The following is a 27,749-nucleotide window of genomic DNA, read 5'->3' as shown; positions in this document are numbered from 1 at the left end:
ATGAAGAACCAATACATGAGTAAGTTGTCATTAATTATTAAAAATGTTTATGAAACCAGGACAGATTGTTTGTAAAGAAAATACACTGTAGACATTAAATAACACAATGTTTTGTGTGAACTTGTCATTTGTATTTCATACTGTAAATATGTTTTGATACAAATAATAAAACAAGCAAATTCGTTGAATTGATATCCCCCGCCTATATACTTCTGGGCACAAAAGTGCTTTATTTGACACTAAAAAAGCATTTTTTTGAAGATACAAAGGGCCATAACTCTGTTATTATCAGATGGTGTACAATGCCATTTGGCGTGCATTAACCTATTATCAATATATGTACTCATACCAAGTTTCAATGAAATCCGCAAAAGCACTTCCAAGATATGGCTCCGGACACAAAAGTGACGGACAGACGGGCAGCCGGACAACGCCAAACAATATCCCTCCGCCTCTGGCGGGGGATATATACTCGTACCAAGTTTCAAGGAAATCTGCCAAAGCACTTCCAAGATATAGCTCCGGACACAAAAGTGCATACAGTAAAAAGCATTTTTTCAAGATACAAAGAGCCATAACTCTGTTTTTAACAGATGGTATACAATGCCATTTGGCGTGCATCATCCTCTAATGCATATATATACTCATACCAAGTTTCAATGAAATCCACCAAAGCACTTCCAAGATATGGCTCCGGAAACAAAAGTGCCTAAAGTAAAAAGCATTTTTCAAGATACAAAGGGCCATAACTCTGTTTTTAACAGATGGTGTACAATGCCATTTGGCGTGCATCATCCTCTTATGCATATATATACTCATACCAAGTTTCAATGAAATCCGCCAAAGCACTTCCAAGATATGGCTCCGGACACAAAAGTGCCGGCCGGACGGACAACGCCAAAACAATATCCCTCCGCCTCTGGCGGTGGATAAATAACATAAAAAAGACAACAATTTTAATCAACATTAAAATACGCGGGTATACAAGATGACTGGGTTATCTAATTGTAAAATGAAGTATCAATTTGCTATACAATGATTTTTGGTTACTTACAAATGCCAGTTCATTATTATTTTTCAACATTTGAAATAAAAATATAAATACAAGCTGTTTAATTTTTTAAAAAGTACACTATAATAACAACCTGCTACAACATGATGTGAAGTTGCTTACAAAATCTGATTTCTGACATATTTTCAGTAAAATATTATTATATAATATTATATTCAAGCTGAATAAGTTTGTTAAACTGTAAACTTAAGTAAGAATCTGCCACAGCATGGCTTGTGTAATTGTCAAGTTGAAAAGTACCTTTGTTTTACTAAACATACTAATATTTATCATAATGGTATCCTTATACATTTATAACTTCAGAGTATACAGATTCATTGCATATAGAAGACTGGCTCGTTGGATTTGGCACCGTCTGAGCAAGAAGGACCGACAACCTCTTCCGTCATGCACTGTGGCAGCCAGAGATTTCCGTCCGACTCATACATTGGATTTTGCTTCGCCAGGGATGGAAACTAACGTTTTACAGTTAGTTGCCCACATGGACAACCATCTATAGTTTTTTGGTTTCCCATCGTAAGCCTCAACGCGCCCAGTACTATGTACATGTAGTGTAATGTGTAACCAATACTTTCTTTAAAAGTAATAGATAACTATACAACAAAACGGGCAACCACTAATTTCCATCCCTGTTCGCTAATTAAATCGCGAACGATGGTTCTGCACAGCCTCTGACTTCAGGATTCTGTTTGCAGATGAAGACAGGGGTGGCGGTGAAAACAGAATGTTGCCAGAGGCAGCACTTGCATTGGCATCGCTCTTGTACTCCTCTTTCATCCTAAGCAGCTCTGCCATTAGTTCATCAACATAGTCTTAAAGTTATATTAAAATAAATTATAATTATTGATAAAGGACAAGGGACGTTAAGGGTCGTTATTTGCCTTTATCCAAATTATTTTCAATCTACTATGAACATAAAGTGCAGAGAGTCATCTTTTCAAAATATCCTCAATGCATGTATTTGTTCAAAAGACGTTATCTCCAGCCCGAGACAAAGATGCCCACTATTTTCCAATTTTGACGTCGTTTAACGTTGCTTTTTACGGCAACGTCACAACTACGAATTGTATCGACGCAGATTGCCGCGCTTATTATTCAATCAGCATTAAAAATTTGGTGATCCACAATGTGAGAAATGATTTAATTCATGTTCATAAATCAAAGTAACATATTACATGTCATATGATATTATTATTTCTTCATATCGCTAAATGTTTTACGCAAAATAATCACACATTGTTTATAACATTTTTTTAAATCGCATCATCATAATAAAACTAGAACATTCTTATAAGTAACAACGAAAATATTAATAAAACAACAACAAATACGGTGTAATATCATGACCTATTGTAATAACATATTCCGTATGCACATCCTGATCGCGTAACCTTGTACATATAGAGAATATTATGTGAGTTTTGGATAAATATCAAGTTTATCATGCGAGGCTTAGAACCGATGTAGCGCGAGGCATGCCGAGCGCTAACATAGTTCGTGCCGAGCATGATAAACTTGATATTTATCCAAAAATAACATAATATTCTATTTATCCTATTATTTCCTCACAATTTTCCATTAATAATTGTCAAATATGGCTTTTTTGACGTTTTAGTTTTTCCGTAGTTGACAAATCACATTCTCCAATTTTTGGAAAAACCCAAATCTGATTTAAATATAGCGATAGTATGAAGCTTATGTTTATACAATCGTTGTTATACTAACGATTTTCATCTGGTAAATGTTCACATTCTTCCAATAATGACATTTTTTTCTATCATGCCATCCACACATTATTCTGCCCATTGATATTTGTCACCAAAAAAACAAAAAAATAAAACCAGTCAATTTTATAAACATGTCAGTTACACGACTTTCAACAATCAGTATAAAATATTTTCAATGTTGCAAATTGTAATATTGCTTACATTCACATCTTTAAACAAGAGATGTGTTTGTCAGAAACACAACGCCCTCTACTGCGCACTTGACGCCTATTAATGCATTTAACCCCTTTTTCTCAGAGAAATCATTCAGCACACATTTTATAGACTTGTTTTGTCTTAATCAGATGTAAATGAACACACATTTTATAGACTTGTTTTGTCTTAATCAGATGTAAATGAACACACATTTTATAGACTTGTTTTGTCTTTATCAGATGTAAATGAACACACATTTTTAAGACTTGTTTTGTCTTTATTAGATGTAAATGAACACACATTTTTAAGACTTGTTTTGTCTATGTCTCAGAGCGCGTCTTAATATTTAATATGACACGTTAGCAGCATCTGAAATGTCTGCAGCCCAATTTCTCGGACCATCTGACGGTTGATCAGTTTGGTGTCGCCTGAAACAAAGGTACCACAGCGCACTTGTAACGTGCGCACATGTTCCAACTACACGTGCTCCCACTGGGCAGCTGCAAAACCATGCGTCGACTGACCCCTCCTTAAAACGTATGTAAGACCGGTATTGCTTTCGGGACACATGCCGACTTTGGAACTTCAAGCACAGCAAACTCCTATTGTGCACATAACCGTGAATTGAGTATATTCCGTCACTTGACATGTGCTCTTGTGTATAAGAAGCCGCCAGCTTAACTGTGTATACACCAAAGATTAGACATCTAAGTTCATCCTCGGTCATTATTGGACAGTTTATGTCTAGTTCGTCCATCGGTTTCCACGATGCCTTGGTTATTTTTTCTATGTCGTTGTCAGAGATGAATTGTTGTAAATCGTTGTTCTGCCCTGACAAATACAACATTCTCTCTGCAACTATTTTGTCTTGATCGGAGTCCCCGCTACTTAGAGCCGGTCTGAAGCGGTTGCAGATTGCTCCAACAATTCGCACATAGTCACCTTAAATAAATATCATATATATAACAGGAATCTCATTACATAAATATACACATTATTATTAGGACATTTTAAATAATGTTAATACATATGTGTAGGCTTGTATTAAGTGTATATAACGTGACGGTTTCACTCTGTTTACTCCATGTACGTTTTAACGCAAGTATGTGTTATCTATTTTGTGAAATGATTATGAATGTTACATAAAATATTTTACCAATAAATGGCACTTGGGTGTTTGGCATTGTCCTAGCTAAATATGTCCATGTCTTGAGTCTGCCATTGGTTGACTCGACAACCCATCGTATCTGTTTAAACAATACACTTATACACTTAGACCGTTGAAACGATAGTTATTTTAACCGTGCTATTAAATAATCAAATGATTGGCGAATTATCGGTTAAGCGAGTAAGTTTGAACACAGTATATAATTATTCACAAAAAGGTATAAATACATCTCAATATATTACATTTATATTGTGATCTAATCATAAATCAAGTACATGTGCGCGGAGATTTACCTTCGTCACAAGCCTCGACTTGTTAGACTCTTCGCTTGTGTGCTGTGTAGACCCCTTTCGCATAAAAGATGGCATCTGCATAGTTACACCAAGTTCTTCGAGAACAGTCGACGCATCTCGGAAACCTCTGTCAACTACGACCACATCACCTTCCTGAATCCAGCTCTGAAACGTTTTGTTTACGGCATGAATGTACTCATATTTTCGTATTGACTATAATTTGTATTAGTATGATTATCGTACTCATCCATTATCATCATCATTATCCCGATTATCACCATTATCATCATCTACATCATAATAATGAATACCACCACCATCATCGTAATCAATATTATCATCGTCATCATTATCATCATCATGCGAATCATTATCGACCTTATCGACATCATCAACAAAATCATGCTCATGATCATAATCATCACCATGATCATGATATCATCATCATCATCATCATCATCAAGTTGGTTTCCTACATTTTGTTTTGTTTAAAAAAAAAAGTTATATGACATGTTTGAATGTAACCAAACCTTAAAATCCTCAGTATTTTGATTGATGATGTGTTTCAGTATATTTGCATCTGAGTTTTTGCTATCCGCCAAGTACGGTCCCAAAATAGATATAATGTAGCCAGTGGTGGACACAACAATCATTGGCTTGACAAGTGGCCTATGCTTGTGCATGGAGTACGACCGACGTGCGAAAGAAAAGTTTGAACTTTTTTGTATATATATATATGTTCCATCTAAAACAATTATTGATTTATTTTGGTCAGATGCAGCGAACAATTCTTGCGCTAGAGGTCGTGTATGGGTCGTTTTTATCTCCTCTCTGGAAACATGTTTAAATCCCATATTCTTTGGCACGAACGATTTCATCAAAGATTTTCTTGACGATTTCAACGCACGCCGAATCTGTAATATAAACACATTATTTATAAAGCCCACTTTCTTTTAATTTCCATAAGAGTGTTGCTTTTTTGTAAACTGCTTTAAAGATTTTTTACCTCTTGAAATATATCCTGTTAAAATAAATAGAACGATTTTCATTTTCGGTTATAGTAAGCAATATTTCAATTATGAATGCTATTACATACATAATTGCATTAAGAAAATGTTGAAAACTGATGAATGTTTACCATCATATTCATCGTCTAAAAAGACTGAAAAGTTACTTTTCTTCCACGATATATTGTGAAAGAGAAATTTAAAAATTGAAATTAAGTTTACCAGTATCAACATTCAATCTATGGATACATTTGGTAAATCATATCACAGTCGCCTTGGCATTTAAATAGGTTGTATTATCCGAACCACATAATACCTGCGCAATCGTCATGTTGAACAAAGTGCTGAGCAGCGCATTCCCTAAACTAGTTCTTAGTTTGACTAGGAGCAATGCGATGCATGTTCGAATGGACCTGGTCTTTGTTGTCCGTATGTCGTCTACATCACCGATAAGAGTTGAGAATTGGTCTTTCGTCAACCCTGATATATATATTCATATATGTTATTTACACTATAATATCATTGATTACATAAACTCATAAAACAATTATTAAAATTATTAAAAATATTCATGACCTGTGTGTATACATGTATATAAGATAAGGACAGTAGATCTTTCATTCCTCATCAGCGTGATTATGCAATTCAAATTAGGATGCGTACCAGTAAGATTCCAATAATCAGCATCCGTCATTGTGGATGGGTCGTCAAAATCGATGCAAGATTTTTGACGTTGTGTCGCACTTTGCCGTAGCGAGTTAATTAAACTGCTTATCTGTTCAGGTTCCATGTATGTTGTGGATCTAATTTTTCCTTGAATATCAGCAGAAAGGGTCTCTGGTGTAAACTTGCCCCCACTCATGTGAGTGTTACAACATCGCGAATTCTTCTTCAACAAAATGTTTTTGTTGATGAACTGTTGCATTATCGCCTTGCCCGGTATGGTTACAAACCCTTCGGACCGAGCGCCCTTCCTGTTACATATAGGACATATAGTATGGCTGAACCCAGCTGATTTAATGTTTAATTGAAACGGCGATTTCTTGTCAGACGGTTCCTGTTGTGGATTTTTCTTTGGGGATGCACTTAATCTTGCCGCCGCCGATTCTGCTGTATACTTAAGACGGCAAGAATTATGAACAACGTCTTTCTCTGTAACTTCGTCTGTCAATAGCATATGCTTTCTCAAGTACTTTATAAGTTGTTTATTGCCATCTGTTTTTAATTTCCTCCTTTCTTTTGGGCCCACACGTTTGGTGCATATAGCACACGCATAAGATTTAGACATCCTAAATTAAAAATAAATGAAAGTATTTGTTTATAAGTCGACATAAAATTCTGAAATTAAAATACCACATAAAAAGTATTACAGTTACGATCGTAGCAGAATTCGAGCCCCTGAACTGTTCACGCATAATTAACTCGTATGGCAAGCGGTTCGACGCATAATCCCAAGAAACTAGGTTTCTCATGAGAACCTAGGTTCTCAGAATGAGAACCTAGGTTCTCAGAATGAGAACCTAGGTTCTCATGAGAACCTAGGTTTTCAAATGAGAACCTAGGTTCTCATGAGAACCTAGGTTTTCAAATGAGAACCTAGGTTCTTTTGAAAACCTAGGATACCAAACGAGAACTTAAGTTCTATGTGTCTGTGAGAACCTAGGTTCTCATGAAAAACCTAGTTTCTCATGAGAACCTAGGTTCTCAAGCGTAAACCAAGGTTTTCAAATGAGAACCTAGGTTCTCATGAGAAACCTAGGTTCTCATGAGAACCTAGGTTTTCATGAGAACCTAGGTTCTCATGAGAAACCTGGTTTCTTGGGATTTCATAAACCTTGGTTCTCATGAGAACCTAAGTTCTCATGAGAACCTAGGTTCTCGTGAGAAACCTGGTTTCTTGGGATTTCAATAACCTAGGTTCTCATGAGAACCTAGGTTTTCAGAGAACCTAGGTTCTCCGAGAAACCTAGTTTCTTGGGATTATGCGTCGAACCGCGTGCCATAATTAACCTCCAGTTGTCTCCCATTGCTTGGTACACGCTGGCGGCATATGTGTAAAATGAATAGAAATAGGCGTGAAACCGTGAATGTTTCTCCCCAAGAGCATTTTCTGAACAATGTTCAGACAATGCTCAGTAATATTCTACGAAACTTATCTGTTGAATATTTGTGACAACAGGCATTAGCCGTCGGTGACCTCTTCTTGTTCATGTTTCCGTGCATGGGTGTTCTTGAGGAATGAAATTAGTAAAGTAATCGGTCGACATTGGTCTGAACACGTTAATAAAAAATTGAACTGTTTATGAAATACATCTTTAATTGTAAATATTATTTTGAGACTAAAAATTCAGATCAATCGTTACATAATACATTGTTACAGCATTGAATGAGTTTCAAATATTCAGTTCCCTTGTTCGGGCCTCAAACGACTGTACGGCACAGTTTTCTATTTTAAGTATGTCTGTGACCTACATGTAGGAAGCAATCATTATGGTATAAAGTTTTATCTCTATTGATTATGTGTAATAATGTATTATTCAATCGTAAGATATCGGCAACATTGCAAGAAAAACTTATGCGCTAAAGACTTTGCAAACATATTTCAATAACTTGAGATATCTGCAAAAATAAAGTTCTTAACGGCGTGTTTTCATTCTGTCCAGCCCGTGTGTAATCATATGTGAACCCCATTGATCCTGCGCCCTGAATAATGTGTCCCGTATTCCAAACGAGCAAGTTTACGCCGTTCGACGCGTAATTCTGAAAACCTAGGGATCTGAAAACCTAGGTTCTCAGAGAACCTAGGTTCTCATGGAACCTAGGTTCTCTGAGAACCTAGGTTCTAGAGAACCTAGGTTCTCAGAGAACCTAGGTTTTCAGAGAACCTAGGTTCTCAGAGAACCTAGGTTTTCAAAGAACCTAGGTTCTCATGAGAACCTAGGTTCTATGAGAACCTTGGTTCTCATAATGAGAACCTAGGTTCTCAAGAGAACCTAGGTTCTCTGAAAACCTAGGTTCTCAGAGAACCTAGGTTCTCAGAGAACCTATGGTTCCCAAATGAAAACCACGGATATGGCAAGCAGTTAGACGCATAATCCCAAGAAACTAGGTTTCTCATGAGAACCTAGGTTCTCATTCTGAGAACCTAGGTTCTCATGAAAACCTAGGTTTTCAAATGAGAACCTAGGTTCTCATGAGAACCTAGGTTTTCCAATAAGAACCTAGGTTCTCATGAAAACCTAGGTTCTCATTTGAAAACTTGGGTTCTTGACGCCATGTGCAATCTTCAAGCGAGAACCTAGGTTCTCATTCTGAGAACCTAGGTTCTCATTTTGAGAACCTAGGTTCTCATGAGAAACCTAGTTTCTTGGGATTATGCGTCGAACCGCTTGCCATAAACTCGATGACGTAATAAAAACATCGTCATCAATACTGAGAACAAATATCGAGTTGAAGTGACGTAATTTAACTTGTCGGTTTTCGTCATAACTTTTAATTTTACAACGATATATAAGCTTCATTCGTGTTTTATAACCGATTTGATGAAATTTAAATTAAAAGCATTTTTATTTGGCTATTTAATAATGCAACTGGATGATAAATAAACTGAATGTTGAAGCTACTGTAGTCTATACATTCCTAATACGCTGGTCTCAATTTTGTATCTGTGTAAATAAGATGGAATTATTGTGACCAGTTAATTTACTTCAACATTTAAACAAGTAGCAATTTATGTGATGGACTTTTAAGTTGGACAACTATGGATTACGGATAACCATAGAAAGGTATGTTTCTTAATACTCTCTGGTGTTCGTGTGAATTCATCTTTGAAGCTAAATACAAGAATGATTTTCGTGACTTATATTATATAACTGACTGAAAACATGTTTTATACAACATACCTGTCTGTTGATATATGATGATGAAACTTAACCTCACATATTTTGTTTAAATTACTTTTACTGTTCAGTTAAAATGATGCGAAGCAGACGCTGTATCTTCCATGTAGATTTATCCCGCTCGCTTGATAAGATTACTTCCCATAGGCCTAAATAAGTTAATGGAGTGGTCTCCCGTGAATTATACGAAACACTACCTTTTTTTAAGTTAAGATGTTAAAAAAGCAACTTGATTGCTTCCGCAATATTGCAAGGAAACAACCGTTCATGGTGATAAATTATTAACTGTTCAATCAAATGTCGATTAAGAAGAAAATACATGTATTTTTCACATACAGCGCACTCGTTAACCAAAAATAAAAAGATATCGATGAACAAATAACGAAAATGTATTGCATTTTTTTAAAGAATCAAGTTGGTTAACGTGTGCGCTGTTGTCATAAAATAGTGATAAACATTAAAAAATGCTCGAAATTCGCGTTATTCGAAGAAACGCGCGTGTTTGAAACGTTCAATGTGACGTCATCTATGCGAGGTACGATGCAATAACTATGAAAACGTAAAGCGCACGTCGTATTCTTCAAAATGTGATCTTAAATGGGTGCAATAATTAACTTTTACAAATATTTATATTTTTCAGGCAAATGACACGCCTTAACGTCCCTTGTCCTTGTTCCTTCTTATAAGAGAATAATAAACAATGAATGTTTTTTGTATTGTTGTCTTCAACCATGTATTACAGAAATCTATTGCTTTAAGAAACCAAACATTTTGATAAAAGATTGCATGTAAACTCATGTATTTATTTTGATATTTTAGATAATTTCACTATCTGTTCAGAAAAAGAGACTTGTATCAAGATTATTCTAAAAACTCAACAAGTTCAACATGCAAATACATTTAATGTTGTTTTACATTGAGAATAATCACCAGATTTTAGAATTATAATTTATAAATTTTGTTTCAACATATTGGACAAGTTCAGGTGATTTCTGTAAGCTGTAATGTATTTTTTTTATGTGCAAAAACAAAATTCTTCAACAAGATAATTCAATATTGCTATCTGTGGTTATTATTTATACAATAAAATTCATTATGAATATATTACCATAAGTGCAATTCTCTTTAACTGCTTTAACCACATGGTGTCCAGCCTTGTACTTAGGATAGGAGAGTCCTTTCCCTGTGGTTTGACAGTGAATCCCTTATGTTCTGTTGGCCGAAATACAACCATCTGAAATGATTAACATTTTGCATTTTTCAGAAAAACACAATGCTCCCTGCTGCGCCACTTTGAAGCATATATTTGACATTTGACCTTGAAGGATAGCCTTGACCTTGACCTTTCACCACTCAAATTGTGCAGCTCCGTAAGATACACATGCATGCCAATTATCAAGTTGCTATCTTCAATATTGCTAAAGTTATGACCAATTTTAAAGTTTTCGGACGGACTAACAGACTGACAGACGGACGAACTGATGGACAGTTCAAAAACTATATGCAACCCTTTGGGAGCATAAAAAAATAGAAAGTTTAGCCATGTATAGAAACAGAAAATAAAGAATAAAAACTATATCACAAGAATAGAGGATTTTTTTTGAAGCCAATGTAAATATGTAACTCCTATCACATTAAAAACAGGCTGTTTGGAAATAATTAAACACACTTATTAATAATTGACATTGTTTGGAGATTGTTAAACAAACTAATTATTAATTGACATTATTACAAACCTCAGATGTCTGTGATGATTGCGAATACACATTATCAAAATGTGATTCAGGATAACTGATCCGAACAGGCGACTGTTCACAAGACATTTCTTCACAGACTCTTCCACACATGATGAATATGGGTCCTACAAATAATTTTCATGTTACTTTTTATAAATTCAAACAGAATAATGACAGAATGACACAAATGTTTATATCACTTAATATAAGCCAAACTATGCTATTGAACTTTGAAATAATGTGAGTCGCACTCTGAGAAACTGGGCATAATGCAGGTGCGTAAAGTGTTGTCCCAGATTAGCCTGTGCAGTCCGCACAGACTAATCAGGGATGACACTTTCCGCTGGAATGGTATTTTTTGTTTAAAGGAAGTCCCTTCTTTCTGAAAATCTTGTTAAGACGGAAAGTGTTGTCCCTAATTAGCCTGTGCGGACTGCTAATATGGGACGACAGTCACACTTTACGCACAGGCATTATGCCTAGTTTTCGCAGAACGCGACAGATATATTGCAATCATTAGCCTTTGAGTGGTAGTGGGGATAGTCTGATCAGTTTCCTTTTTGGATTTTGAAATTGAAGGGTGCTAATTCTTAAAAGAGCTCTTCAGTGCACTAAGCCATATTATCTCATTTGCATATTTTTAATATAAAAGCATGTGTTTCATTATAATTACTAAGTAAATATTTCTAATAACATGATTGTTAATTGAAAACACAATTTCTATTATAAATAAAACTAGTTTCAGTTTGAACATTTATATTAATTTATTGATAAAAACAACTTCCTTTATAATCATATGATAAAATCCAAACAAGAGCATGGTGTAGGGCATAGTGAGACCTTGGGTGGACTTGGAACTGCACCCCTTGGTTAGCTAAGCTAGGGCACTGGTCTGATAGTAATACATTTTATGATTGTTTGTTGATTTAATTGGGCTAGGAATAATCTTTTATCTTGAAACCATACTGTGTTCTACCATAATCTTGTGATATATCCAAAGATAAGGCGCTATTCAACAACCAAATAGCCATAAACTCCATGACACAGTTCTGTATGGATTAATATACAACACTGGTAACTGGTGTGAATTTGACTGGTAACCATGGACATTCGTGAAACTTAAGAAACTAAGAAAGCAATCATGTGCTTTGTTATATTTAATTGAATCTAGAGAATATTATTTCAGAGAAATGCCAAGCTGTTCATTGTTTAAGAAATAATAAATTGTACAAATAATTACAGTCCATGCACAAAACCCTTCTCAATTTACATTTTTATCTGAATAATTCAATACAGCATGCTGAATGGTGTTAGTAAATACTATTAATATTTTTATTAATACTATTCAAATTTACTTTTACAATGTCTTTTAATCATCTGTGTAATAGACAGTACTTTTTTTATTTTGTTCAATAAATCAGTATAAGAAAGTTTACATAATTATTGTTTTACCAGCACTTGGATTCTCTCATAATTTTTTTATCTTATGGAAATGTAATTGAAATAAGCCCAATATTATTTTTATACTTTGAATATTTTTGGTGAGTTAGCTAGTCTTATTTATTTATCAAATGGAATGTTTTTGTCAGTTTTAAAGCTGTTCCACTGATTAACCTATTTTTCCTTATTAATAAGAGAAGTGTTTTAATTAATTGTTTGTCACTAAGCCATTAATTCATACATGCATACAAATATAAGAAAGTTTTGAAAAATATATATTAAAAGGTAAAATAATTAGGCATATCCATACTGGGCATAAGGCTGTACATGATCGAACCCATGTGTGCCCCAGCATTCCTTATAAACTGACTAGACTTTTAACTCTTTCAGTGCGGGAACCGAATTTTGAAGGCCTGCGCAAACAGTTTGGATCCAGATGAGACGCCACAGAACGTGGCGTCTCATCAGGATCCAAACTGTTTGCTGTTTTGATAGTATTCTTTGAAAAAAATCGAAGAAAATGCTAATTTTAGAAATTTAGCAGACAACATTTTAGCAGACGACAAATTTCCCAGCATGCAAAGGGTTAAAGTGTGGATGAAATTGGAATTATCATATAAGCAGCATTTTCCAGCTACTTGGTACAGAAAGATTTCCATTTTTTGCGGATGTGTTCTGAGTGGAAGGCTCATTATCCAGAAAAACCTAATCCATCCTGTATGTTGATCATCAACAGCTCTGACATTACTCAACAATATACAGGAAATGGCCTTGAGCTCAGGTCACCTAGCTGAGAAGGACACATATCAACCACTGCGCTTATAAGACCACCTTTATGTTATTGATTTAATATAATTTATTTAAATATAATGCATGGTTAATATTGTGAAGAAATACTTATAAGTTGTTTGCGGATTCAAATGTTTGACAAAACAATGTGTGAGAATACTATAGTCTAGAGGTCAAACAATATTTCTACAGTACAGCTTCCTCTCCTTTGTATTAGCCTGACCAGTATTTGAAATAAACATCAGAGACTATTGTGCATTATTTTCTAAACAGATGTCAACGCATTTTTTAAATGTCTTGAAATCATTTGTAATAATATGCTGACTAATCGGACTAACATTATTTAGCACTGTGAATATCAAAATAAACAAGCATAGATTAGTCATTAGAAACATAATTACCGGTTCCTTTTAGAATAGGCTCCTGGAATTTACTGCCTTTATCCATTTCTTACAAGTAACATCATCCTTCGCAAAACGGAAAAAAAACCTTCTTTCCCTTTTCCTCACGTTCTTTGCACCCGAAAGCAACACACTGAACCATATCGAATAACGATTGTCATGCAAAAAATACAGAGAAAGCACACGATTTCAATAAAACTTGTGTTAAAGAATTGTATTATGCTAACATGATAGATCTATTGTCAATAGTATTGAGTGTCAAATTTGACATTAAGCGCGATTTGTTCACGCTTCGATTCGTAATAACAATGGACGTGTATCCGAGTCATGCGCGTTGAGTGCCTGTGACGTCACAACCAAAGTAGGTGGCGGAAATACCCGGGCGGTTTACGGAAAACAAAAACATCGTTTTTTAGTATCGCAATATTGTTTGCCATAGCTCTTGATGATTCCACTCGTTTTAGAATATACATATTTATAAAAATGCATTTTTCGTTATAAAATCGACAGTTCACCTTTAACTTTCACGTTTAAAATACGGCGATGTATGGGTCCGTACCTTTTTTGGAATTTGGGACAGATTTCCTTTGCAAATAAGTTCATAATTATCCAAAAGATGTTAACTCTATTTCTTATTTTCTTTCTTTAGTATATCGATCGTTCAAAGCATGGCACTTCCGAATCATGTCAGTGCTCCAGCCAGCTTTTCAAAATAGAGGGGAGCTTCCCCACAAAGGGCAAATTTCACGCGTAATTTTGGGAAATAGGGCATTTGGTTATAAATATACTTAGGTATATACTTTGCTTATACTATATACTTATGAATTGTAAACATTAGTGCAGTGGATGTTTTCACCAATTGTATGCTGTTTCTCATTTTGTGTAATGAAATTATAATAAATATATTACTATCTACATTGGCGCTAAGGAAAACAACTTCGTAGCCAATTTCATAACCGACTTGGGTTAGCATCCGACTACACGCATTAGAGATATGTAGATATCATATTTCTTTCCGGTGTGTGTGTGGGGGGGGGGGGAGGGATTTTGATGTTTTTTATCACCTATCATCATTGAACTGCATGTTAATCTTTCAGGTTCCAGTTTAAGCATCAGTGGCCTTGTAGAAGAAATGAAGAAAACATGAAATAAATTCAGGAGTTTCACTGGGTCAAATAAATGTTGTGACTGTCACCACTTAATTTGTTACTTTGAATAACTGTGAGCCACTGTTTTTCCACAATAATAATATTAATTAAAACAATAATCTATATTGACAAATTTAAAGTCTGAACAATGATCAATGTCACCATGAAGTAGCATCCAGTCTGGAGATTAAAAATGAAACATTGATACATTTATTTTACAACACGTTATTTCAACTAATATGAACAACGTTGACAGTTTTGTTAGGTCGCGAAAATATATGACATTATCAAAATTACATTTTACTTGCAGAGTGATAAATCCTCCATCAAAACAAGCTCTTTATTTGTTGAAATAACAACTGTCTGCCCCTATTCATGTTAAAATTCATCATGATTGAGGACAGAGAGTGTTTTAAAGTTCAGAAACAAAATCCAAACATAAATATGTTTTTCAATGCCGTAATTTCGGACTTAAAATTAACCGCATATTCGCATTAAAAAAAGATGATTAATTTTCAAATTTTAATAGGTGTTTTGAATTAAAAATCACTATTTTGGCAAGCAAAAAATCATAGCCAAACAATTTAGAAGTTTAAAAAAATCAATAGTGCTGAGTTTGATTTCATTCGAGTGTGATTGTGCCTAACCAAGCGTGACCTCAGAGATAATCTTTCGCAGCATGTTACTATCGTCTGCAACAAAAGGCTAATTGATGATCTGATAACAAACCATGCCCTTTGGGCTTGTTTGTTCACAATGTGTTGACTTATTACGCCCAGGCAGTCATGTACCGGTAATTGTGTTATCTGTGTATTCATGTCGATGTTTCTGGCGATTTATACGGCCGGAAAACAGGAATTTAGAGACCAAAAGGGCATTTGACAGAGAAATAGAGGGGCGCTTTTTAAGGGGGCAAATTTTAGAGGGGCGCAGCGCCCGTCTATTTATTGCTAGCTGGAGCACTGCATGTTATCTTAAGATTATGAATAAGTCGAGGAAGAGTCAGAACGCTACGGATTTTCAATACTGGGCCTGCTGACTCCGCATTTTAAACATGCCCTTGAAGCGTTCGATTTACACAGATTGTAGTCACAGCTATTGTTAACAACATGGCGGACATTTTAGAAAAAGACGCGAATAACAATAACAATAACAATGACTACTTCTATCAAGTTTATTACCGTTTCTTTTACAGTTTCTAGTCATACTATGATACCAGTGTTTTCTGATTATTGAGTTTAATAAAGTTTGTAAAACTTGTTATTCTGCTGTTTTCTTCACAGATACATATTTTGTAAAATATCGCGGTACGTACCGCGATACAGTGTTTCTGTACCACGATATACCGCGGTATGCTCACGGCGTATCGTGACAGCCCTAATTTCCACAATGCATTTTCTAATGACGTAATTTTCGCGCGAAGTGTCACGCTTATAAACAGCGACATGTATTTTTTTTTATCAAATTCATTTACAAATGAAATAACAATAAAATAAAGTGTAAATTTTAACTATGAGTTCATCAAAATGACCAGAGACAAATTGATAATGATGTCGGGATTTGCATCATTTAGCGGAATCCCTGGTGCTTCCAAACTGCAAGGGAGTGCTTACAAAGACGTCTATTCTTCTAGTTGTTCTAGATGTAACATAAAAATTATACATGGTCGTCGTAACATGCTAGACTTTTCTTCTAATTTGGCTAATGTTTACAATAAACTTACTTACTTTCTTGTACAATAAGGGAATTTACCATAGACAAATAAAACATCGTTTAAGTTTAAATATATCTTGGTATGCAGAAATCTGCAAATGCAACCGAGTTCACCAACGGCTATTATTTGTGTCGTGTTCTGAGAAAACTGGGCATAATGCATGTGCGTAAAGTGTCGTCCCAGATTAGCTTGTTAAGTTCGCACAGGCTAATCAGGGACGACACTTTCCGCCAAAAATTGATTTTTGCTAAGAAGGGACTTCATTTTAACAAAAAATGTCATAAAAGCGGAAAGTGTCGTCCCTGATTAGCCTGTGCGAACTGCACAGGCTAATATGGGACGAGACTTTAAGCACATGCATTATGCCCATTTTTCTCAGAACACGACACATTTGATAAACTGCTCCGGTTCATTTTAACAGCAGTAATGTACATAGAGTAGCGTGTGACGAAGAAGAAAGTTTATTGAGTTCTCATTTGAATATAATGATATGATGGCATAAGGGTCTTTATTCAACTATGCTAAAATAATTATCAAAGACCCTAGATGCAAACTCGTCAATTATTGAATTAAATGGATTATTTATGGATTTTAAAGGACTATTAAAGGTAAGATACTAGTTCGAACGTGTTTTGTTTTTTTGTTTGTACTTTTGTTGTTCCCTGTTCTCGGAGAAATGATTTTAACATGGGCGCCATTGATACATCGGATCACACACGGCATACCCATAACAGAATATAAGAAACACGTTCTGTGCGTCCTTAAATTCGACGTCCGAAGTCGGAAATCGTATTGCCCTGTAAATTAAGTCAAAATAAGTGTCAGTCGCTGCAATTTGTTGTTTACTCGTCGAAATTGTGAAGGTCGTCGATGGTTAGCTTTTATAATGTCGCGCGCCGCGGCCATTTTGTGTAAGTTACCTCTCGGTTACTTGTACTTACCCACCTAGGGAAGCAGGGTATGTTTTAACTGGGTTTTAACCGATCGGTATAACTAACCAAATTTTATACAAACGCTTACCGACCAGTAACCAACATGTTACAGACTTTTAACCGCCGGTATGTGGTTAACCGCCGGTTTAACTGTTTATACAATTGGTGCAGTGGTGCAGTCGCAAGCTTTACTTTGCAATTAATGTGGAAATTTAATGAAGAGGACCAATAACACGAAGGGAATATGGATACATTTGGAATATTTTAGTTGAAGTAAGATTTTGTAATGCAATTTTACCTGTTTTTCCACCTTTTGGTTGTGTTTGCATTTATTTTCAAGCGTTGTAATGTTAGTGAAACAAAATACTTGGAGCGCATGCGTGTGACGTATTCAGGAGAGGCTCGTTCTTAAAGTAAACACAATGATGGATACCAGGCGACGCTTGACATGAGGGAATCGTTCGAAACTTAAGTGTTAATAGTTTACCCAGCGCTACAACGTATATGCCCAAAGTTTGTGTTAAAACTCATATTTTTTCACAATATTTGAACATTTGTAGTATACATGGTGTTATTGTTCGTTATGCGATAAGACAATGACAAACTATTGTACCAAGAATTTATTGTATTAAATTTCAGGCAAAATCTTAGTGTAGCTAGTAAATAGATTAAAATACCGTCTGTTAAAAATGACCGCAGAGATTCGATAAGCTTGAAACACTTTAACACAAATTAACACATTGAACGCATAGAATCGACGATTCAAAGAAATCCGCTTTTTTTTCAAATGAATGTAGCATAAGACACACACGAGGTCACATACACGATTATTCAAACCTCCGTTGGCAAAAGTCCTAAATGAGGTGATGAAAGAAACGTCAAAATACATTTGTGAACATTTATCACAATATATGCGAAAAACATTTATCACAATATTTGTGGTGAACATTTTTATCACAATATATGCTTTAATTTGACATGTTTGTATATAATGCTTCTGATCGTCATGGGAATCAGCATAATTGAAGCAGTATCGAAATATATGTTGCCTGATTGATATATCATTCGATAAAGGATGGTTCAATAAAAAAAAGCCGATTGAACGCCATTTTGATTTGGATAGTTGTGTTGGTAGGACATTGTGTTCCAACGTACATCACTATGACTACATGTTATGGGCTAGCGACACGTTAACGTGTAGTAATATGAGTCGCGTTCTGAGAAAACTGGGCATAATGCATGTGCGTAAAGTGTCGTCCCAGATTAGCCTGTGCAGTCCGCACAGGCTAATCAGGGACGAAACTTTACGCTTTTATGGTTTTTTAATTTCAAGAAAGTCCCTCCTTACCAAAAATCTAGTTTAAGCGGAAAGTGTCGTCCCTGATTAGCCTGTGCGGACTGCACAGGCTTATCTGGGACGACACTTTTCGCACATGCATTAAACCCAGTTTTGTCAGAACACGACACATATAGTTCTTTTGATTGGCACCTTCAACCAACAGTTTAGGTCAACACGGTCACTTTCGGAAACTAATTCTGATTTTTTGTCCCAAAACTCACGTGAATATTTCTTATTTTGAGCAGTACAGTTTAGGGTAAATCTCCATTGATGATGCCTCCTAAAGCGAGTAAATCCACATGCAAACGCGGCCAAAAAAACGATATCTACCTTCTGTATGACGAAGACGACAGCAGTCGTGTTATGGAATTTGCAGAGCAATTCAGACAGTTTTACAAAGTGTTTGATCCTCACACAGATGGTGTACCAGGTAATTATACAGGCCCATGCCGATGTTCGTCGTTTTGTTCCTTCTTTCTTTAGTAAAGCGCTGAAATTGTGTTCCAATCGACTCCTTTAATATCACGCTTTCTGTAACCATACTTAGTGCAGTTTATAAAACGGCCATGCCAAAGAATTAGACGATTGATGGGAGAGTAAAACGTTCGTTCGATCTTCCTAGCATTGAGTGACATGGATGGTTCAAGTAGCGGTTTGGTTTCGGTGTATATGAACTAGGATGAAACTTTGGCTTTTTGGAGACGAACTGCGGGGTAAACAGGGTCAAATATCAATTAACAACAATCATCAACAAGTTCCTCACCGATTGTTTGAAGAATAAAGAACTTGTCCAGTTTCGATGGTTTAGCAAAAGTTAAAAGCTATATTATACGGATGTTGAGCACAGGAATCCGATTGATTAAAAAATACTTGGTGTGTCGGCGTTTTGCCCGCCACAACCACGCCCACATGTACAGCATTAGGGTCAAATCTCAAACACTAATATACGAAATCAATACATAACCCTTTGAGATAACTTAAACTTTTAAAAACCTGAAAATACTTCGTCATAGGTTTATAGCATTTTAAACATAAGTATAAGTGTTAGAAGATAATAAAAACCGTGTCAATCGTCTATTGCACAATTTGCGGTTTAAGGCATAATATAATAATTCAAACTTTAAAGCGAATATATACGTTCGTATTCCTTTTTTGAACAGATAAAACACTGATCAAGTTAAAGCCCCATTACAACTAAAAATCAACGAACATGTACAATATTTCCTAAAATAAAGTTAAACAATTAAAAAGCAGTGTTCCTTATAGCAATTGCCGAAATTTCAACGCTGGGTGGTGTCTGGTAATACAGATTTGTGTAGATACAAAATGCTCGTTTTTATTTTGTTGTGACACTAAAATGGTACCATAAAAGAAAAACAATTTCACACAAATTTAGTGCTGCAACACATACGAGTTAGCGTGTCGGTATCGGCATAAACATGTTCGTTATAAATTTCAATAAAGTAAACCGTATTTGATTGATGGTGTCATATTGAGATAGTTAATTATTTTATGAAATATTCCTCGTTCATATTCATATATTGGTTTATGAATGTGAGAATTACATGTTGACATAGAAATCGTATATACTTGCTTTAACAATAATTTTTCCAGGATTGAAGTATGAACAATAAAGAACAACGATATGCCGTGTTTAACACTATAAAGTATAAACAATACTTATACGTTGCCTTTTGAATGCAAGTTTGTGTGTCCAGCTTTATTATTTGCAGATTTACCAACCCGTTATATATAATTTCAGGGGAAAGTAAACTTTGGTCGTGGTTAGAAAAGGGCATATACAACTCGAAGATGACAGTCGTATTCTTTTCAAAGAAATCTATAACAAAAGAAGCGTACATTCAGCTGTCTCATGCGATAAGAGAACACAGAATCATCGCTATAATGGTGCAGTCGTGTAAAATTCCAAAGATCTTAGGACATTTTAATATTGTCTATGCCTACCATACGGACAGCTTCGATCTCACATTGAATCACATACGGCAAGCGATAGAAGGTTTGCATACAATTTTTACCTAAAACTTCTATTTATAAACGAGCTATGGAGCTATTTATTGATTCGTACACATATCATTCTCAAACAAACATTATGTTACAACTTCAAACGGTAAACACTGTTTATAATAAATATACTTTATTAAAACAGGTTCAGATATTGAAACAAATGTTTGGTATATTATTGAGTAACACGTGTGTGCACATTATACTTTTGTTTGTTTTAGCGCCAAAAGAAACGTTTAAGCGTCTGGATTTTCCGTATCACAATCCTGGAAAAGTTACACAAACTGTAGTTGGTATACCAAAGTTCGAAAACCGGACGCTCCAAGAAACCCCCAGAAAAACAACAAAAATCACTGTTCTGGATGTTATCTTGAATGCACACATTGTTTGCAATGTTTTTAACAATTTCACTCTTCGATGCGACAAACCAGAGTGCACATTTAAATGCAGAGCGAACAATTTTCAAGAGGTTCATGCGCACACCAGATCGTGTAAATTTGAATGGGTGCAATGTAGCTATTGTAAGCAAAAAGTGTTTCGAAAGAATATGCAAAAGCACGAGCAAAGAAAATGTCGGTTTCGGAGATTAAAATGTTCCAACGAAGGCTGCGTCTATCTGACCTCTTTATGCGATGTCGAGTCACATAAACGGTCATGCGTTTATCAGTTGGTCAATTGTCGAAACAGTATTAACGGATGCAAAGCAGTTCACCTGAAAAAAGATGCAAACCAACACAAACGAAAGTGTGACTATGAGACACTTATGTGCAATTTGTGCAAACTGTTTAAGCTTGATTTTGACAGTCATCACTGTCAAAACAGTGACAAACGAACTTATATATTTTCATGTGAAAATACTGGATGCATATATGAAGGATCTGCGAACGACATGATAGGACACAATCTTGTTTGTGAATTTCGGAAGCAAACATGTCGCCACTGTTCCAGATTGATACCTGTAGGGATGTTAACTGCACACACACAAGAGTGCTCTGATCTTACATCATGTCATCAATGCGGCGTAACGATACCGAGGTTTGGAATGGTTATAAATTGTTACATGTAATACATGTTTTGGAAGAGCCAGTCATCCGAAAGAATGCTTATCGAATCTCACACAAAAGTATTGTTCAATGTAAAATTTAAACTAAAAGCTCAAGTATAATGCAAAACAAGTCTATTGCAAATTACGTAATTTTCAATACTATTTTGAAAATCCATTGTTCTTTTATACTAGCCGTAAACAATAACAATGATTCGTTTGTATTTATGATACAATGATAGGTGGCAAAAACAGTCATGTTTTATTATTAATTTGAGAGTTACAAAACTAGAATTCAAACGTGTATACGCACTTGATTTGTATACACACTTGATTTGTATACACACTTGGTTTGATTTAAACGCTCCACAAATTGCAAAGCGGAAATCAGAAGTAAACATATCGAAACAGAAATTACAAAAAGTATGAACAACTGTATTCTTTCATATATTGCAAGATTTGTTTAATTATTAAGGCATATTTACGTATTTTTCCATATAGGTATTTACTTGAACGTCATCGACAGATATCATGCGGTGTTGGTGCCATGACAACAGTATGCGACACGTGCTATTCTATTGTTGATGAGGTCTCTATGAAAACGCACACAAATAATGACTGCATCAATTACAAAAGACATTTTTCCATGCAAAACACAGCACCGAATGCCAATACAAACGCGAAAGAGCCAAAGGTAGTATATTAAGACGACAAAACGTATAAAAACATTGTTAATGTGAACATTCATTTGATGATATATTCCTTGGGTTGTGTTTACTTAGAATGTCTTATAATTTAACCGTATTATAGAAAATTTAAAATATACCAGTATGTTTCTAAATGAATGTGGTGTGTGCATTTAAAAAACGATTACATAAGGTTAAAAAGTTGATAAAAGCTTACCGTCTGTTTGTATTTATCATGTAAAAAGTTACAAAATTGTGTTCATGTGGTCTTTAGGATTTGAATATATACGTGTTTACAGCATCATTAATACGGTCTGTAATGTTTTGTTAAAAGCATCAGAGCGAAGAGGTTTCTCAGCTGGTACCGATTGTACGCAGGAAACAGAGAGGTCAGTGCACTAACACACACACGCACGCACGCACGCACGCACGCACGCACGCACGCACGCACGCACACACACACACACACACACACACACACACACACACACACACACACACACACACACACACACACACACACATACACAAGCAAACCTATTTTTCCGTTTATTGTTAGGTTTAGTATTGCATTAATGGTGTGGACTAGAGATGCATTATCATGAGAGGCGTTGACTGTTTTGATTAAAAACTCTTCCAAATTTCCATGTAACGGTTTAGTGTTTGAAATAACATAACATGTATAGCGAGTTCCGTGAGATTATTGTTGTATTCACAGGAGGAAAGCCCATTTTTTATTTTTTAAATATATGCTATAATAGAGACAATGAGTTCAACTTCGTTTACAGTAAAACTAGACCATCTTTACTGTAAACCATGTAACTCGAAAACAAAAATTAACGAATCAACTACACACCGGTTGTTTTCGAAAGCTAATAAAATGATTTATCATTAGAAATGAACATCAGTACCATTGATCAAGAAGTATTTCGATAACAGCCCTCAGAAGTTGACACTCACGGTACAATTTTTGTTCGAACACAAGTGTATCCAAATAAGCTTCAATTTCCGCTTGTTTCAAACAGCAGAAACACAAAGATTACATGACTGTTCGTCATTTAAACAGTTATATCCCGTTTAATAAACATTAATGAATCGATAACAATACATTTTATGGTCATTCACATACCATCAAAAGTGTTTTTCACTCCGATTTGTAAATAAACTAACAAGAGGTTTAATTTTTGAAGGAAGTATCGGGAATCCCCTGACGTCATTCAATAAAGAAATGTGTTCGCATGCGTTTGCTACGGGTCTTTTTATAAGTTGGGCGGAATTTCCAGAGGATCTCCGTAAAAAGGTCATTCGGTACCCCTCGCAGATTATCATAATCGGACTCGGGAGAAATACGGGTTGAAAGTAGTCCGCCCATGTGATACCATTCTAAGAATATTACAACAACAAAAACAATAACAACGATGGCGTCCATAATTCCTGTAGAGTTTGTACTTGCTCTGGCTTCAGAGCATAGAAAATCCCCATTTTCATCTTTGCAAAATGTAAACAACTCGCAAAACCGGCCATGTTTGTTTTAACTATGTAATTTTGATTCGCGTAGGCCCGCGTAGGTAGACCGCAATACCGCTTCCGAAATGTGTATTCATACTATCTCCTTCGAGGTACTTATCCGATGTTTGACGGCAAGGGCCGAGAATGTGCGATTGTAAAAAGGTGAGAGAGAAATTGATGAAAACCGACCAATCTTATTTTGTGTTACAAATTCTCTGACGTCATCGAAGGGTTTCCCAGAGTCAATTTTTTTCCGTTTACATTTTGTACTCGCGGATTGAAAGACGCGATAAAATGGTGTTTACCATACTTTTTCGATAACAATAGGTATTGTAACCGATTGAAAATTGTTTAATGTGCATACATGTGCTGTTTTTCTACCGTTTAAATACTTGGTTTTTGAGTTTTAGCTCTTTAACATGTTTAAAGTGATCGACATGGAAAATCTCTATGTGGACATATTTGTATTCGACCAAACACCATTTTGAAATTGGGTCAACTTTTTATTAGGGCTGGTACCGAAATACTGCTGGATAAATGGTACTGATTTTATTTTTTCCTGATAAATTATTTTATAAGCTTTCGAAAACAACCGCTGTGGTAGTTGATTCGTTAAAAAAATATTCGAGTTACATGGTTTACAGTAAAGATGGTCTAGTTTTGCGGTAAACAAAGTTGAACTCCTTGTCTCTATTATACCGTATACAAAATATGGGCTTCCCTCCTGTGGTTTTATTATTATACTGAGAATATGTCATTCTGTAAAATATTCCTCTAAAGCAATAATTGGAGTGATAATCATATCGGCGGTTAATTCGGATAATTAAGACAACTGGTAACATATAAACGTTGTTTCAATTACTTCACATGTATCAGTTGTAAATGACAATATTTTTTTATTATTTACTACCATATTACACAAAATGGTTTAAATGTTCTTGATAGGAAGACGGTTATCAACCATTATGCGCCTGCGTGGGCGTGATAGCTGCGGCAACTCGGATAATAGCAAAGTCAGCAGTCATTACGTTAACTTCGAAGACCACCAGAAACTTGGGATAATGACACCCGAACGTCGGGACTGGTTCAACAGCATTGGCAATCCTGCCTCGCCCTGTTCATCTGAAAGCGGCGACAGTCTGCCTTCGCCGTTTTACACTGAGGGCTTGTGTCATTCATCTTCGTGGTATAACCTTACCTAAGGTTATTTCAACGACAGTCCTTCTCAGAATAGACAGTACACTGATCTATGTCCAGGAATAATATCGAATACAATACCGTTATTATGACTGTAGACGTTTCCAATTAGGAATCGATGAAATGACGCCAATATAAATTACGGGTATGACATCATTACAAAGGACCTGTTTGCAGATTGTTATACTTTTGAAAAAAAAAGTATAAAGGAATTCATTATTAACGGTATGCCTGTAGATGAGCTCCAAAAGGAAGGCGCACACAATGTTGTAATCATTGAGCATTAAAGAAGTGGTATGTATCGATCATAACATAGGTTTTTAATGCTATCTATTGTATTTGTTGTAAAAAATGACTCGACAAACATTCAATTAATATTTGTTATGAAAAAACGTGATAAAAATGCAAAAAAAATGGGAAGAAGTTATGTCAGTCCTTGGTCAGAAGTTACGGTCAGACTTAAGGCCAAAGGTCAAACATGTGCATGTCTAAACTTTTTAAATAATAAACAAATATAATGATCATACGCTTGACGTGTTGCCGACATGCATCAAATGTCGTCAAGTGTTTCGCAATATTTTGATTTATGGAAATACACATATAACATCAGTAATATCTACAATGACGTCATCAGTCAGGTTTGAAATATTGCATGACCAAATTTAATTAATAGTTTAACAATATTAAGTAAAATCTTATGAAGCGGCGGAACGGGTCTGTTCGTAGCCGAAAAAAAATTGACGTAATATTATCGAACTCACTAAGACTATAACCGACGTTTGTATTAATAAAACAAGTGTTTAATTAAAGGATGAAACTGTGCATTGCTTGATTTATTTGAATTCTTAAAGTGCAAATACTTACCACGTGAACTGATCCATAACACTATCGTCCGACTTCAATCTTTTACCATTACTTATAAATTGTGTAATGCATATATAATGTAGGGTATGTATAAGCTTTACTGCTGAATAAAAATGTTGTTGGTGTATTGATCAGGCATTTGTATTTCACTAGAACATTTGTACTGTTGATTTTACTAGAACATCTGTACAGTTGATTTCTAAATGTAATAATGATTTCACGTACTTTTTAGAAGGTCTAGTTAAAAAATACAAATGCCAAAAACACTGAACGTTATTATCATGCCCTTAATGATTAAGTGCTTTACCCAAAGTGTGCAACCTAGCCATTTAATTTGATCAAAATGAAGGTTATAGTTTAATACAGTTATAGCTGTTTACCGGGTACTGAATAAGAGATGTTACTTATTGATGAACAACTACTGCAAAGTGAAAATTGTACAGTGTGGATGAACATTATTGTCCCTTGACAATTGTATATAGATAAATATTTCTGGAAAAGACCAACATGATGAAATTTATTGGTGTGATGCAATCTGATAATACAAGTACCAACATAAACTTTGTAATGGATGTAACACCATATACTTTTTAACATATAACTTATATACTGCATTTTATTGGAATGTTTATTTTAATTCAATGTTATTTTTTTAATGAGCTAACATCTGATACTACTGTGCTTCTTGTATTGTTAATTGTTTATCGTTTTGTCATCAGCTTATATTTTTAATTCAAACTTGCATTGTATGACATAATTACAGAATACTTCAGGGCACTGCCGTTGACACAGTTCACAAAGTATCGATGCATTCCTTTATTCATATACGCAATCATAAATTAAAACTTTTATTGATAAAAATATAACCTAACTGATTCATCACATCTTAAAGCCTCATGACTACTCAAAATCAACAAAAAATTCGTACACTATTTTGTAAATTAAAGTCAAACAATAAACAAATCAGTGTTCCTTATGGCGATTGCCGAAATTTCAACGCCAGATGTGGTCTGGTAACATAGATGTTTGTAGATACAAAATGCTCGTTTTTATTTATGTATTGCCTATTTAATTCCATTTTAATTTCACAGTTTAGTGTTCGTGTGTCGTATGCATAGATGTTCCCGGGAAATGAAAATGGAATTTATTGTGTCACAAATAAATAAAAACGAGCATTTTGTATCTGCACAAATCTATGTAATTATACCACATATTGCGTTGAAATTGTGGCGATATGCTATAAGGAACACTGATTGTTTAGGTGTTAACTTTATTTTACGAAATACTTAACGACATTTTCGTTGATTTTGAGTAGTAATGGGGCTTTAAGCTTACATGTGTGTTGTTGCTAGTTTGTATAAATCTGAGTCTCGGTTAGTTACACACTATAAAAAATTGTGTGCAATGTGTTGTGTTTTAAATGGTAATTAATATTATATTAATATTACAAAATTACTTCGAAAAATTACGAAGAAAAAAACATACAGAAAATTATTTTCCATTAATTGCGGAGTTATTTTTTATTGTGAATGAAAATATTTTAAATATTAATAATAGTTGAAATAAATT

General features: G+C 35.0%; 3 protein-coding genes across 10 annotated transcripts in view; 1 reads left to right on the top strand and 2 right to left on the bottom strand.

The window, feature by feature from the left end:
• The window catches only part of LOC127877985 (uncharacterized), a 30,942-nt gene extending 3,193 nt beyond the window's left edge, over positions 1-27,749 (top strand). Inside the window, exons 2-9 of one of the 4 annotated variants that reach the window (XR_008048694.1) lie at positions 19,106-19,290; positions 20,623-20,877; positions 21,104-21,917; positions 22,426-22,618; positions 22,945-22,999; positions 23,801-23,910; positions 24,530-24,659; positions 25,065-27,749. Coding sequence is in view for 3 of the 4 variants with exons in the window: in XM_052424329.1 (XP_052280289.1) it covers positions 19,131-19,290; positions 20,623-20,877; positions 21,104-21,917; positions 22,426-22,618; positions 22,945-22,999; positions 25,065-25,321 (1,734 nt within the window). In the remaining variant the exon portion in view is untranslated. Of the gene's footprint in view, positions 1-17,677; positions 17,795-19,105; positions 19,291-20,622; positions 20,878-21,103; positions 21,918-22,425; positions 22,619-22,944; positions 23,000-23,800; positions 23,911-24,529; positions 24,660-25,064 lie in introns of those variants that run through there. The other 3 variants (XM_052424331.1, XM_052424330.1, XM_052424329.1) reach the window with 3 other exon arrangements.
• LOC127877988 (uncharacterized) lies at positions 170-14,247 on the bottom strand. Its single transcript, XM_052424338.1, has 4 exons — positions 13,728-14,247; positions 11,098-11,222; positions 10,470-10,595; positions 170-1,884 (listed from the first exon to the last, which is right to left on the bottom strand). The coding sequence occupies exons 1-4, from the start codon at positions 13,771-13,773 to the stop codon at positions 1,867-1,869; spliced, it is 315 nt and encodes a 104-aa protein (XP_052280298.1). The 5' UTR covers positions 13,774-14,247; the 3' UTR covers positions 170-1,866.
• On the bottom strand, positions 2,195-9,951 carry LOC127877986 (uncharacterized). Of its 5 annotated transcripts, none has more exons than XM_052424334.1 (6): positions 9,365-9,951; positions 5,779-5,942; positions 4,986-5,369; positions 4,456-4,620; positions 4,151-4,241; positions 2,195-3,936 (listed from the first exon to the last, which is right to left on the bottom strand). In XM_052424334.1, exons 2-6 carry the CDS (start codon positions 5,791-5,793, stop codon positions 3,341-3,343), a joined length of 1,251 nt encoding a protein of 416 aa, XP_052280294.1. In that variant the 5' UTR covers positions 5,794-5,942; positions 9,365-9,951; the 3' UTR covers positions 2,195-3,340. The 5 variants fall into 5 exon arrangements, with proteins under 5 accessions (XP_052280294.1, XP_052280292.1, XP_052280296.1 ...); XM_052424332.1 differs by lacking the exon at positions 9,365-9,951 and adding an exon at positions 6,126-6,339; XM_052424336.1 differs by lacking the exons at positions 4,151-4,241; positions 9,365-9,951 and adding an exon at positions 6,126-6,339.

This window comes from Dreissena polymorpha, chromosome 4 (genome assembly GCF_020536995.1).
Source record: "Dreissena polymorpha isolate Duluth1 chromosome 4, UMN_Dpol_1.0, whole genome shotgun sequence".
Taxonomy (NCBI): domain Eukaryota; kingdom Metazoa; phylum Mollusca; class Bivalvia; order Myida; family Dreissenidae; genus Dreissena; species Dreissena polymorpha.
Note: the sequence above shows the minus strand (reverse complement) of the source record. Positions and strands in the feature narration are given on the sequence as shown.

Coding starts and splice junctions, on each gene's coding strand:
- LOC127877986 (XM_052424332.1), bottom strand. CDS start 6,324: ATGAGTGGGGGCAAGTTTACACCAGAGACCCTTTCTGCTGATATTCAA. Junction 5,943..6,125: donor TGATTATTGGAATCTTACTG/GTACGCATCCTA, acceptor TATATATATCAG/GGTTGACGAAAGACCAATTC. Junction 4,242..4,455: donor AGTCGAGGCTTGTGACGAAG/GTAAATCTCCGC, acceptor TTGTTTAAACAG/ATACGATGGGTTGTCGAGTC.
- LOC127877988 (XM_052424338.1), bottom strand. CDS start 13,773: ATGGATAAAGGCAGTAAATTCCAGGAGCCTATTCTAAAAGGAACCG. Junction 11,223..13,727: donor GCCTATTCTAAAAGGAACCG/GTAATTATGTTT, acceptor AATTATTTGTAG/GACCCATATTCATCATGTGT. Junction 10,596..11,097: donor AATCATCACAGACATCTGAG/GTTTGTAATAAT, acceptor TAATCATTTCAG/ATGGTTGTATTTCGGCCAAC.